The 13,840-nt window shown below is 45.3% G+C and overlaps 1 protein-coding gene across 4 annotated transcripts in view; it reads left to right on the forward strand.

The window, feature by feature from the left end:
- The first annotated feature begins 977 nt into the window (after window positions 1-977).
- LOC126539037 (protein HGV2-like) overlaps window positions 978-13,840 on the forward strand; it is a 36,713-nt gene continuing 23,850 nt past the window's right edge. Inside the window, exons 1-4 of one of the 4 annotated variants that reach the window (XM_050185741.3) lie at window positions 978-1,169; window positions 4,502-4,740; window positions 7,758-7,844; window positions 13,105-13,329. In XM_050185741.3, the coding sequence (XP_050041698.1) occupies window positions 1,132-1,169; window positions 4,502-4,740; window positions 7,758-7,844; window positions 13,105-13,329 (589 nt within the window). In that variant the 5' untranslated portion in view covers window positions 978-1,131. The remainder of the gene's footprint in view (window positions 1,170-4,501; window positions 4,741-7,757; window positions 7,845-13,104; window positions 13,330-13,840) is intronic. The other 3 variants (XM_050185742.3, XM_050185740.3, XM_050185743.3) reach the window with 3 other exon arrangements.

The raw sequence follows: 13,840 nt of genomic DNA on the forward strand, positions 1-13,840 counted from the left end.
GGCCCCCCGGCCCCCCCTGTTGCTACGCCACTGGGTATTTCACTCCTCCTTTTAATGGAGCTTGACCAAAGTGCCCAGGCGTTTTATACTATGAATTGACATGAGTAAAATTTAGAGATTCAAGGGGAGATCCCCTAGGGGGTGTGTAGCTAGGGAAATCACTGTCTGAGAGCACTGTAGAAATATGAAAGATAAAACTGGAGTAAACGCTTGAAAGACGCGATTGTTCTTTTAAAAGAAATTCGAAAGACTACATTTGCTAATATACTTGTAGCGTTGGCTGCAATACAGTCCATTCATATACATGGCCAAGGAGTCCAAATGACTTCGTTTGTGGTTTTCCCTGGCATGGTACGCAAATAAACTTTTCCTCTTTTTTGCGTCAAAGCAAACAGTACGACAACTACACTGTTGATGATATTTTCATTTCAGAAAATTAGTTTTGTTGGCGCTGCAGCCTTTGCCAAAAGTTCCGAAGCCGTGCCCTCTACGGGGGTCACCCTTTGGAGAGCGTCCGCTCAACGCCGCCCACAGTCCACGCCTACGCGGTGGCTTTCTAACTTTTCGCAAAGGCTGTACTTTTGACCACGACTTTGATACACGGACTATTCTTCTTACACGTCCTCATGCCACATATCAAGTGCGACTGTCAACCAAACGCTGCATAACACCGCACGCGCAGAAGCTGTTGAATTACGCGCCATTGATATACAGATTAGTCACGGCCCCTTCGCGTTCTTCCCTATGCATGTTTCATAGTTATTATCAAGCTCTGTGGCGGGTTACTCCGTGATAATCGCAACCTTCTATGCGAAAAGTGTATAAAGCTCTTCGATATCACGACGACGGTGTAAGAATATTATCACGACGCATGGTCCACTGCGCTAAACCATAGAAAGGCTAAACCACAGGCAACATTTTCCCTCTCGCAGTTCGCCTAAGCTACACCAGCGCCGCGCTGGTTCTGTTACGTGAGCACTATTTTGCTCGCAGAAGCGAGGCTACGTGCGCTTGTCGCTGTGTCGCCCCTCCGCTCGCTTTTCAATCCTGCTCAAGGCGCGAAAACGTTTGCGCGCCTGTGTTTGTGGGCCGCGTTGCGTGTTGGAGGCATCGCACATCACTAGTTCCAGAATGGCCGACGCAAGCTCGCAGCCCGCCAAGCCAGAGGGGTAAGTTGAATGAAAACGACCAACGCGGGAAGCTACGGGGCAGCATGCACTTTCTGTCGACGCGGTCTCGCGACCCGTGCTGCTCAAACAATACGATGTGTAGTCGAAAAAAAGAAAAGTGAATAATATGTCGCGGCTGGTTGTGGCTACGTTCCCGCGGACCTCGGAGGTATGCGGCGCGCTGGTTTATTTGAGAAAGAAAAGCGCGCGGAAAGCGCGCGCGCAACGTCATTTTTGTGAAGCCACTGCGCCGACACGGGCAGACTTGTTTGCCCCGCGTCCTTTTATGTCAGATGTGTGTTTCCTAAATCCCAGGTTGCGTGGTCAGCAAGTAAGACGTCTTAAGTGGTTATGACTAATTTAAAGTTTTTGTGGGAGCCTTGAAACCCCACTTAGCGCTTTAAATGCACCGCGCCGTTCATTCGTAACGGGCTTGTCAATATGCGAGCGGAGGCCCTACTGCCTTCTTTCGGTGGTATTCTTCAAGCTAATATCCCTGAGGCTCGTTATAACGGTGACACCTGCTGTACGCGAAAATACCAATTACTATTACAGCTATTCTTCCTGCTACTCTGGTCAGTGCATCACAACCGGGAATGTATTAAACCTCAAAATTTGACTACGTTCGTCTGACCGATGGGTTGTCAGTATTTTTGTTCCCGAATGCGCACTTCTAAACGATTAGCAGCTGTCTGAGACATTTTTCAATGTAGTTTATGACTGCTATATGCTTCCTTAATGTCCTCTTCTGATATATTGAACAACGAATAACAACAGCACTAGCGGTACTATGTTCCACTCTTGTTGCCATGACAATAGGTCGTCTTAGTACTTGACTGTCGTGCACAGACCAGAGTACTGTGGCATAGTACAGCTTTAACTATTAATGAGTTTCTCATTGACAACCGTTAGTAAGTAGTACCAAGTGATGTGATCGTACAGACAGCAGTAATGAATTAAGTGAACTTGAAAAGGCGGCATTGGAACTAGAAAGGTGGTCTTTGTTTCCGAATACCTCTACCAATATACTGGTTGACCAGACATGCCTCTGTCATTGTTTTAACATCCTTTAAGATTCCGCTGTGCTGGGGCTCAATTTTTGTACAAACGTGTTGTCCATCTCTTGTAGTGCAAATGCTTCAAAATTGTCAGTATGCTCTCACATTTCAAGACCCTTGTTTTTTATAATATGGCACAATTGGGTCAGTCAAGCAATCAGCTGTTTTTGAATATCTGCAACTGGACTACAGGGGCTTTACAATGCCCCCCCCTTCACCCATTACTGCACCTTGGCCTTCCTGATGTCTTCTACTTCTCGTGGCATCATGACATGTCTTGTCATGGAGTACAAAGGCTGCTGTTGTTGTTGTCTGTGTGTTTGAGAGACTTAATGGAAGCGTGTTCACTGAGAGGTCAGTGAGAAAGGTAAAACAAAGTGCGGTCATTCGTGAATGGTTGAATATTGCAAGTGCAACAGATGCTGCACTGGCGTGTAGGACTGCTTTTGCATCACTGAAAGAAGACAGCAGATGAGGGAAAGCAAAGCCTGTTTCACGTGCTGTGATTCTGTGAGGTGGAACATTACAAAATTTAATTCTGGGGTTTTACGTGTCAAAACCACAACCTGATTATGAAGCTTACCATAGCGGAGGACTTTGGAATAATTTTGACAACCTGGGATCCCGTAATGTGCATCTCGGCCTAAGTACATGAACGTTTTGCGTTTCACACCTACCAAATTTCGATCGCCGTTGCCGGTACTGAAGTTGGGACATCGAGGTCAGCAGTGCAACGCCATAGCTACTGGGCCACTGTGACAGCTCATGGAACAGTTCAACTAGTGGCACCATGCTGCTGTGGTGCGAGGTTCGTTTCACAAGTTCGAGCATTTGTTGCTGCTGCAATAACCTCGTCCTGCGGCAAGCACATGCCCCCTCCCCCCCTCCTCCTCCATCTTTGAGACGTTAAGCACAATGATTGGGTGGATGGGTAGATGGATGGATGAATAAGTTGACCAGTTTATGGACTATGGGATCTGAAAAAATGGTGTGTTTGCTCTTAGTTTGTGACCATAGCCAGTAAGACTACAACACTATTCTTAGAGTAGGTTGTCATGGTAGCATCAGCCTTTCTGTTGATGTTCATTTTGGTACTCTGCAAAATACACTGCCTGGTATGTGCTGTGCGCATGTGTGCTGTGCTGTGCGTATGTGCTGTGCTGTATGCATCCTATTATTTATATCACCTTTTCATAACGAAACTTTCAGGCCCTTTTATTATGAGTCATTGTCATTATTTTGACATTTGTATATTTTACACACTTTACATCGACCCGTTTTTAGGCCTCCTTACAGCCACACATCCACCTTTCCAACTCAATTTGACTATTTCATCACTTATACAATTCATTACCATATGTCATAGCGTTCCTTGGCCATAGGTGGCCCTTGTGCTGTTAAAAGCCTTACATAAATCAAATCAAGGCACAAACACATTGTCGCCGCTGTTGTGCTGTCCCTGTGCCACTGACAGGTCACGCATGGAGTGTTAGAGGGTCTCTAGAGATGCTGTGTATTTTGCAGCTGGCCATGGCAGCCGCATTTTGATGGAGGGGAATCATATTGTGGTTTTGGCATGTGCAATCGCAGAATACAATTTTTAACATTTTTGTATTTGGCAGCTAAGTGCCAAATACTAATACTTTTTACTGTCGACGTTACACTCAACTGCTTTGGTGGTGGAGCAAGGGCAACATTCTGCCTTCTGCTGCTGGCATGAATGTTGTGTGCAAGCACACTATGAGCATGCTAGTGTTCCTGCTGAGCAGCTGTGTGATTGTTCTGGTCTGAGCAGTGAATGCCAAGATAACATTCTAATATTTCACTGAATGTTGACTAATCCCGCCAATTTCCTGTCGGTCTCATCTCGTGCACTATTGAGGTGCGACGCCTGCAGCGGCACTGGTAGCTGCCAGGGCGCTGATCCTTTTGCCCAGCAGGAGTTGCTTTGCATGTTGCATCATGCCAATCTTGTCACAGCTGTGTATGGTTGGAACACTGTCTGAAAAATTCTAATGCAGCGTTAAACTTTGCTACCGCTGTGAGTGTTTCGCCCCTCAGGCAAAACTACAAATCTTTTCCTTTTCTTCCTTTCTTGAAGTCTAAACAGCGCAAAGGACGAGACGAGTGAGAATACAATGAACATGTGGTGCACATTGAAGTACGAGCTAGACCACATCAGTGCTCTAATTCTTTCCTTCCTTCCTTCCTTCCTTCTTTTTCCTTTCTTTAAAAACACTGTATCGAAACATTTTGTGGACAACTTGTTTCCAGGGAAGCAAAGCCCAAGACAGATCCCTCGGTGGAAGCAGCTATGCTGCTCTTCCAGGGTAAGAGGCACCTCATTGTCCAGGATTACACATCAGCTGTGGTGAGCCTTCAGGAGGCCTGTGAGCTTCTGGCGAAATTGTACGGCGAGACTGGCAAGGAGTGCGGAGAGGCCTACCTGTGCTATGGACGGGCATTGCTCGAACTTGCCCGACAGGAGTCGGACGTGCTGGGAGATGCCTTGGGTGAGTGAGGTCCGTGTTTGTTTCGCATTAGCTTCATGGAAGGAGCTCTGTCCATTGCTGTCCGTGGCTCTTTCCATGGTAAAGGCTTGCTAGCAGACAGATCGGTATACTGATGTCCCTTGTATATGGGCTGGTCAACAGCTTTCCCACTTCTGATGTCACGTGCACGACCCTGTTCACGTCATGATGCTTGAAGAAAGGACCGAGAAATCTTGGAGAGGAGAAAGTGTCTGTTTTTTGAAATGACTGTTGGTTACTTATATAAGCCAACAGTCGTGAATTTTTGCTTTGGCTAAATTTGAGAGCGGTTTGGATCAGAGAACAAACAAGTGCAGCTGATATTCTAATTGACATTAACCCTTTCAGGCGCCACTTGCAATTATGCATAGAAAATTTTTTTTTTATATATAAATGTTCTTTTTGGGACCTAAGAAAGACAAAACCATCGAATTCTTCAAAGTTATCATGAAACTTTATTATTTGCGACATCGTACACAATTGTGTACACAGCGCCTCGGTGGTCACGAAATTCCCTTGTGGAATGCGAGGAAGCAATTTCTCTCTTTCGTCAGGCACCGTGGCACGGCGCATTTCATGCAGAATATCCGGGTGCCTCCTGTGCACTTCTCGAGCTTGCACCTCATTCGCACCTTCTGGTCGCGGGATTCGGGCCAATGGTCAAAGGAGTCGTAGCGCGCGTCGGCGCAAGGAAGCGATACTCTTGCTTTTTTGCCCTATGTTTGGTTGTGGTGCTTGGATCTCTGCAAGAGAAGGCCTTCCACGCTTTTTCTCGGGTAGTACCGACCTAATTATTACTTCGGCAACTTGCAAGCGAAAATTCATCAAAAATAGGAGTTTAGCTCTAGGCAGCGTTTGATTGTCGCGGAGGTAGTCCAGCCAAGAATTGCAGATACCCAGGTCCACAAAAGGAAAAAGCACCCTCAGTGTCCACTTCTTCAGCTTGCGTTTCCCCTGCAGCAGCATCGTCCTCTTCTGTGAGGTTGGTGAACGCAGCTGCAATGCAGGCGTCGGTCGCTTCACACGTGGCTTCTTCTTCGTCACTTTCCCCGACGTCTGAAACGTTTATCAGCAATGAGCTCCAAAAGCCTTTCAGCTGACTTTTGGGTTTTCTTATGCTTGTTTGCATTGTAGAAAGAACGACGAATGGCCAAAAAACCTGGAAAGAAAATCAAAGCAACTCTCAGTGTTCTTCATTTCTGCAGCGACCATGGCGCTTTGTACACAATCGTGTACACATGCGCGTGCGAGCTTTAGCGTTCGGTTATCTCCTCAGAAAGGATGAAATTATCACTCCTTGGTACTTCATATGATGCACAAGCGCGTCTAATTTTTTTTCGCTTGCCATAATAAAAAAAAAGCGGCTCTAAAAAAATAAGAACTTGACTCACCGCTCTTTGCTGCTCCGGCATCCGCCATTTCTTGTTCTGATATGAACATCTTCACCGAAATGCGACAGAAGGCGCCCAAAATGCACATGGTTGTCAGTTTAAACTTCGGGAATGCGCTAAAGCCAACCTAATAGAAAATTGCGCGCCCTAAACGCGAAAAAAAGCACCAGACGTACAATGTACACAATTGTGTACAAGGCGCCTTAAAGGGTTAAGAGAAAAAAATGGCGCTGGGCTGGTCATGTAATGCGCAGGTTAGGTAACCGTTGGATCATTAGGATTACAGAATGGGCACCAAGAGAAGGGAAGTGCAGTAGAGGACGGCAGAAGATTAGGTGGTGCGAGGAAATTAGGAAATTCGCAGATGCTAGTTGGAATCGGTTGGCACAAGACAGGGGTAATTGGAGATCGCAGGAAGAGGCGTTCATCCTGCAGTGGACATAAAATAGGCTGCTGCTGCTGATTGTGATGAAATTCGTCATAAATGAGCAGTACATACGATTAAAACAATCTTGGCAAAGTCGTAGGGCTGGTAATTGCATAGTTTTTCTTGTTAGCAGCCTTTTAACATTACCTAAGCAGGCAACGCATGTACCTGGTAGTTGTTGCTACAACACAAATCCCAGCACACTGAGATTTTTCAGCTTGCCACGGGCAGCTGCAGGTCATGCTGAGAAGCCTCTTGCTGTATGTCATGCCGTAGGTCATGCTTTAGGTCTCGTGCTGTAGATCACGCGCAATTAGCGCTGTGTCCTATTCTTTGTCGCCGTCCGTCTGTTAACCCTTTATCATGCGTCACTTCCGGCAAGCAGTAATGAGGTCATTTTGTTTTGTTTTGGTATAAATTTTTTTTTGTGAGCTGTGAATGCCAAATTTTTGCACGGAGGCTTCTCTATATCTATGCTATCTTAAACTAGGTTTTTACGCTATTCGGAATTATGGTCTATTGGCCTTCAATGTCTCGAAACAACACACAGACTTTGAGGCTCCGTAGTGGAGGGCTGCGGATCAGTTTTGACCACCTGTGGTCGAAATCATTGACTAAATGTGTGCCTAAACTAGAGTGAGTGTTCTTACATTCCACATCCATTTATGTGTGGCCACGATGGCTGGCTATCGAAACAACAGCCTTGTGCTTAGGTACAAAAAGATTCCTATTTGTGCATTTGACAGGAATTTATTTTCAAGGGGGCAGTAAACAGAAACACTAAGTCAGTTTAGACCAGTAACATGTTCTTGGAAATTGCAATTTGCATTTCTTTGTTGCAGAATGCTTAATGGCTAGCAGAGAAAATGAAGGCCAGCCTATTGGTTATTTGTTTACTGCACATACTGCAGGGCTAGTGTTCTGCACGTGTCATGGATTTTGGATTTCATCGCGTTTCTTTGCATTTAGGTTTATATGCAGTAAAAGTTTGTAATGTACATGTTGATTTCTCACTCACTTTTGAGCGTAACGTAATTTCGCTCTCAAAGTAAAAAAAAAAATTTATCTATCCACAAGCAGATGCTTAGGAATTCCAAGGTTGCACCGACCTTTGCGAGCATGCATGCGTCCTTCTCTAAGCTCTTGCTGAAAATCTTCCTGTTCTGAATCTAAATCTGCAGAGTCTGAAGAGGAGAAAGACGACGACGAAGAGGATGATGATGAAGAAGAAGATGGAGAGGACAAGTCGCGGGAAGAGGATTCAGCTGGTGAGGGCTGCTTCTTCACTCCTTGTCTGATATGGAAGTGTGCATTACACCTTGTCCAGTGCACAGGGCATAATGCTTGTAGATTCTACCTGTATAATTGTGTCATGCAGCCATCTGGAGCACATACCATTATGGTCACATGAAACACCAACCGGACAACTCGGACAGCGACGTAATGTGGTTGGAGCACAGAAAATGCAATTACAGAACCTGAAAAGAGTCCTGACATGACGTTCTCAACTTGTAATTATTTTTTATTTTGTGTTATGCAAAAATCTAAGCCCTCTAAAGCTCTTCAAAAAATACTGGAAAGCATCAGATTATACCAAGTAATTTAGTGCAATATATGCGTTTTGATGAACCGGGTTACCTTCAGTACCTCCAAGGCGGATGCAGAACAGTGTCGTTACACATGGATTCGCTCCGTTCCTGCAACTTGACTGCTGTGTGAAGGCGCATCCACCAGAAGAAATGCGTACAGCACTGTTAATTTTTTTTTGTCAGTTATGCCTAGCTTTATCAGTATAGACAACATTGGCAAGTTTGCTGTTTCATGATGTCACAGTAATGTGATACTGCTTTTATATTTTGATACCACTTTTAATAGTATCAAAGTATATTATAAATGTTTTCCGACATTTATGCTTGCCAAGTGTTATCCGTTGATGGCGGTTATTATATTGTGTTTTTATTTGATGTAAACTGTGGACACAGGGTTAATGCAGGGAGTGCAAAAATATATGAAAAAAAAACCACATGCACACACAAAAGTACCCAAAAGTGTGAACACAATTGTCACGAAGCCAAGTAATTTCAGCATAAATGGTGCCTGAAAAAAGAGTATTAAATGTGTTGGTTCGGGCAAAATAGGGGTTAAAGAATTTAGATGGTTGTGGCAAGTTGGTCTCATGATTAGTGGATTTATATAGTAGGAGGGGTCGAGTGCCGGTTCATTATTGAGTAGTTAAGAAATTCCAGTCATAATTCTTAAGCAATTTAAGTAAGGAAATATCATTAGATTAGTTCTGGGGAGCCGAATGTCAAATGCTTGTTGTACACAAACTGGGCAGCCTACCTTTGGATTCATTCAAGAATGTTCATTGGAGGACACTGGTCTTTAACAGATAGTGGAAAGTTCAGTTTCTGAACATGTTATTTTTGGATCCGACAGTGTCTGATGCGTTATCTCGGAAATTTTACTCATCTTGTATCAATATTCTAGCCGTAATCGCGTTTTATACCGTATAGCCTTGTTTAAGGGCCGCATGTTTTTTTTTTTTTTCACAATTTTGACGACAAGGGTCTGAACCTTTTGGTCAAAATCGTACCAGCGCAGTCTGCACTTGCGCATTCCGTATTCCCGGATGTACTGTTACATCACAGGTCAATGCGCAGCTCTCGCCATTCAGCAGCGGCACGCAGAAGTACGCAGCGCGCGAAAATTCGCCGATGAGCGCGCGCGGAATTGGGACACCGAACGTGATTGCTTCTCTGTTTGAAATTTCCTTTTCCAAATTTGGAAAAGCTGCCAAGTTGAAGGTGCGGCTCGTACACGAGTCAGTACGGTATCACGCCCACGCGCACTATTTTTACTGATGAACGCACAAGAAAAGGGCCTTCTGTGACGCGCAGTTTCCATTCTACATTGCCGATCGCAACCATCTTGGCCTTCCTCCACGAAAGAGCCACTCTTGCGTAGTTTTCGCGCCATATTCGCGCCACCTCTACTCTGTGCGCTGAATTATGAAGAAAAGCCCGCGAAAATGTTGTCCCGATGCGCGATTCCATTCGTTGACTGAGGCACGTGACCGTAAGCACGCCACACCATTGGCCGATTTTTGCCTTCGTCTGTCCAGTCGGTCGTGATCTGCCCTGCCGCGCGGGCGTGCGAAACTCGGTACGTACTGATGTCCAATTCAGTTTGTTACAAACCATAACAGGCGCTGACCGTAACTTAGGCGATCAGATAAAAAACGAGGGTTGTTTAAGTTTCGAAAGTGCGCAGTAGCTGTGGAAGATGTCAACAGACCCGTTCCGAACGCCGCCGAAGCCTTTCCCTGTGATTGCGGAATAGGCTTAGCAGATGAGTGCGGTTCAGGTAGCGGCCGTGTTCATGCGGCATTCCAGCCCAATTACTGTGGCCCGACGATTTGCAGAAGGAGGCCCAAGAAAAACGGCAAGGCTTTCCTTTAGCGCCGGCTACCAAGCGAAAACGGGATTTTCTCGCTCACGTTGACGCCGCCTTGGCTAGCTCGGATGCGATGGAGACGCGGTTCGTTATCGTAAGCCCCAATTCCATATATGCTCTGTTGTAAAGCGTCGTCTGCGTGGTTTAGGTGCGGCGGCGGGCGACGGTGAACGTTGTGACTGCGGTCTTGCCGTAAAGATAGTGATCTCGCGTGCGATCTGGGCTTATCACGCCTCGGCGCGTTATTCGCCGCGCGGGAGCGGCGTCTGATAACATGCTATCCGTTCCTCGCGAACTGCAGAATCCAGGACAGCTACAGCTGTAATTCTTCTTTTGCTTTAAAGTTAAATGCATGAAGCTTGAAAGTGCGGCAAGGAGATTTTCTTTCCAGTCTTTATTTGCTCTTGTTACTTGTTCCCTATAGCTTACTGCAAACACCTACCTTTTGATGAGCTGCTACATTGCCAATTGTTGTTGGATTTGGAAACTAAGAATTAAATAAATTCATGACAGCCATGGGAGAATGCGCGACATGCCATTACCGTGATAAGAACTTACGTCGACCCAGTGGACCAAGTTCTCGGCTAACTTGGGCCGAAGATTAATGCTCGTGCTCGTGGTGCCGCATTGGTCGTTGAATCGCCATTCCAGGAGGAAGCACATTTATTTAAAAAAAAAAGCAGGTGTTCTGCTTGTGCGCGGAGGTGCCCTCATTCCAGCGCTCCTGCGGCTCTTGCTGTACCAGGCCCGCCGCACCAGCTGTTGCTGGTCACGTGGGGACGAGCTGCACCATGACCCCCTCACCCCTTATGTTGCACTGAGTGTAGAGGTCCCAAGCAATACACGTGTACTCAAGCTTCGGTCGAATTAAGCAATAATAAGATAAGAGTTTCAGAAAGCTTTTTGAAGTTTGTATTCTAGGAAACGCAGCTTCCGAAGCACGGAAGCACATATAGTAACCTAGAAATTGCAGGATGGGTTGCCAGACAGGGTGATGCCTAGATGTTTGTAGTTTTAAGTGGGGAAGAGCCTAACAAGCAAGTATAAGAGGGTGACCTTTTCTTGCGAGATAAGGGAGAAAAACAATTTTTTCTTCATTTAGGTCATCCCATACCAATGCAGAATGCTATTCAGGCTGTCATTCAGGCCGTTTCGGTTGTTAGTACAGGTTATTCCATTAAAGATGCAATCGTCAAAAAGTAGTTGTATTTGGACATTTCGCTTGATAACATCAATAATGTCATTCACAACAGGAACAGTTGAAGGCCCAATAGAGTGCTTTAATTTGTGGTACTCCAGATGTGACTGGAAGACAGGCTGTGTTGCCCGTCCACACTCTTCGCCACTTCGCCTAAGTGTTCTGCGATCGAAGAAACAATTCTGGAATGCCATAGTTTATAAGCTTAGGTATTAGCTTATCTTGAGTTATCTTACTGAACGCTTTAGTGAAATCTAGAAAATTAAGTTGGTTATTCTCAATAGAAGATGATGGTAGTTTCTATGACCTGGAATGTGTCGGTATTCTTTTCGCTTACCTGTGGTAGAAGTGAAAGTCGATCGTTTGACTTCCGTGAGACATATATTGCTTTGACATTGACTAAAACTGTCTTTTTGGGCTTTCATTTAAATGTTTGTGATGGTGTGTGCAAATTTTAATGCTTGGTAACTAATATCACTCAAACAAGAAAAATTCGAGTGCTTTTAGTCATGAATTTATTGCATTTGTGTATGCTAACCTGTAGCCTGGACAGCAAGCTCTTTGGTCCCCCTTACAATTCATCAAATGCGCACCTGTACTGTTCACTTTTTTTTTTTTTTTTGTGTGTGTGTGTGCATGCTGGCAGCTCAGTTTCAGTGTTGTGCTGCAAAGTACATTTTGCCCCTCCATAAGCTGACAATGGCAGCTGCATTGACATTGGAAGTAGTGAAGTTTAGGACTTCTACAGCTGATTGTAACAAGGGGTGTTACTCTATTCGGTGAACAAATTTATTTATTTCATCTTTTGTTTCAGATTTCCCCTCTTTCTTTATTGTTTTGGAAGGTTGGAGAGAGGGTTTTTTACAGTTTAACCTCCATATAGCGAGTTGAATCTTGAAAGTATGGTTACCCATGGCTTATTTCTTTGAGTATGCATATTCTTGTAGCGAAAATGCGAAATGCTCAGCAAGAGTAACTTGAATCTGTGTGCTCTAGATCTGCGAGCATGTTTTGGTGAGCAGCTTCAATTGGCTGGCCCACAGCGGGCAATGCCGATGTAGTCTTTCTGTGATCTTACCATTTGCGTGGTTGTATATTAATGATAGCACAGAGCACATGTTTGTAATTTAGTGCTGTTCACGTGCCACGTATTGGCATTGCAACCTGCCAACAGGCCGTTTGAACCAGCATGAGTTAGTTTCCTGGCTCTTCGGAGGCATCACGCCCGAGTCTTTCGCATAGACCTGATCGCAAGCTTTTTGTTTAGCAAATATCAGTGTATACGCTTGTAACAAATATTCATTATTCTCCTGAGACTTGAAGATAGCTTTATGCACATATTTGCTTTTCAAGTTGGTTTTCTCTGTTATGTTTAAAACTGGAAAAAAATCTTTTAATTGCCACTACCAGATGCCAGAAGCGGCATCTCCACATGCATCAACAAAGTAATTATATCCTCATCTTTCATATGTTAAAAACTACTGATCTGCATAAATGCAGAGATTAAGCAGCATCATGTGGTGGGTTGCCACATCTGCATTTTCGTGTCATTCTGTGGTATTGGAAGCAAACTTCATCACTGCTTAAATAATTGAGGATTGAATAAAGGATTGAATATAGGATCAATATAGCAAGTAAAAGGGGTCTCGGGATGCTATAACAAGGGTATTTTCGTGTTAGATGCGATTTTGTTATGCTGTGTTTCGACTGTGCATTCAGAGTCATTGTATATGTGGCCACATACAGTAGTTGAAGCCAGGCGTGTTGATGCAGCACCAACTCTGCTGCCTTGAGGCGCAAGAAGGCTGGCTCCACAGTTTTACATGTGGTTCCGGCTAAGCCTTCCGCGCCCTTGTCCCAAATTGCTTCCGCAGGACCTTCTAAGGGAGGTAGTGATGAAGAGAGCGAGAAAAAGCAAGCGCAGCAGTCTGGCTCCGCTGCAGATGAGAAAAAGCAAGAGCAGTCTGGCTCCGACGCAGAGCCATCAGAAATTCCAGGCGTAGCGAACGCTGTGGAATCGAAAGACACTGTTGGTAATGGTGATGGTGAGGCGGTGGCAGGGGCCGCCCCTGAGGTGAAGGCGCAACAGAATGGTGGAGGTGAGAGCCTGTACTTTGGGTTGCTGCAACAGCTCTTCGTACTCCTGTCTTTTCGTCTTCTCTCATCGCAGTCCGATTCGATTCCTGCGGACGGCTGTTTTCTTTTAACACCCTCTTAACATCAAAACTTTCAACCGTCGTTGAGCCGACGTTTGATTTTAACGACAACTGGCATTGATGCCTCAATGACACTCGAGCTCAGGCAGTGGTGTCAAGGGCGTGCAAAAATATTGCATGTAAGATCGGCATTCTGCATGTACAAGCACAGCCACTACTAGCAGAAACACGGGAGCCTGTGGCATTGCTCCGCGGAGTGCCACCATCGGTGCCTAATGCAGTCTTGGCAGACAACTCACCATAGCAGACGACTCACTATAGCAGACGACTCTGGACTTTTTCCCAGTCGTTTTGATTGTGCCTGTACCGCAATACTTCATGTGGCGCCGGTGGTGAGGCACTGCGTCGAGCAATGCTACAGGCTGTCGTATTCCTGCTAGCAGTAGCTGTGCCT

Source organism: Dermacentor andersoni, chromosome 11, assembly GCF_023375885.2.
Source record: "Dermacentor andersoni chromosome 11, qqDerAnde1_hic_scaffold, whole genome shotgun sequence".
Taxonomy (NCBI): domain Eukaryota; kingdom Metazoa; phylum Arthropoda; class Arachnida; order Ixodida; family Ixodidae; genus Dermacentor; species Dermacentor andersoni.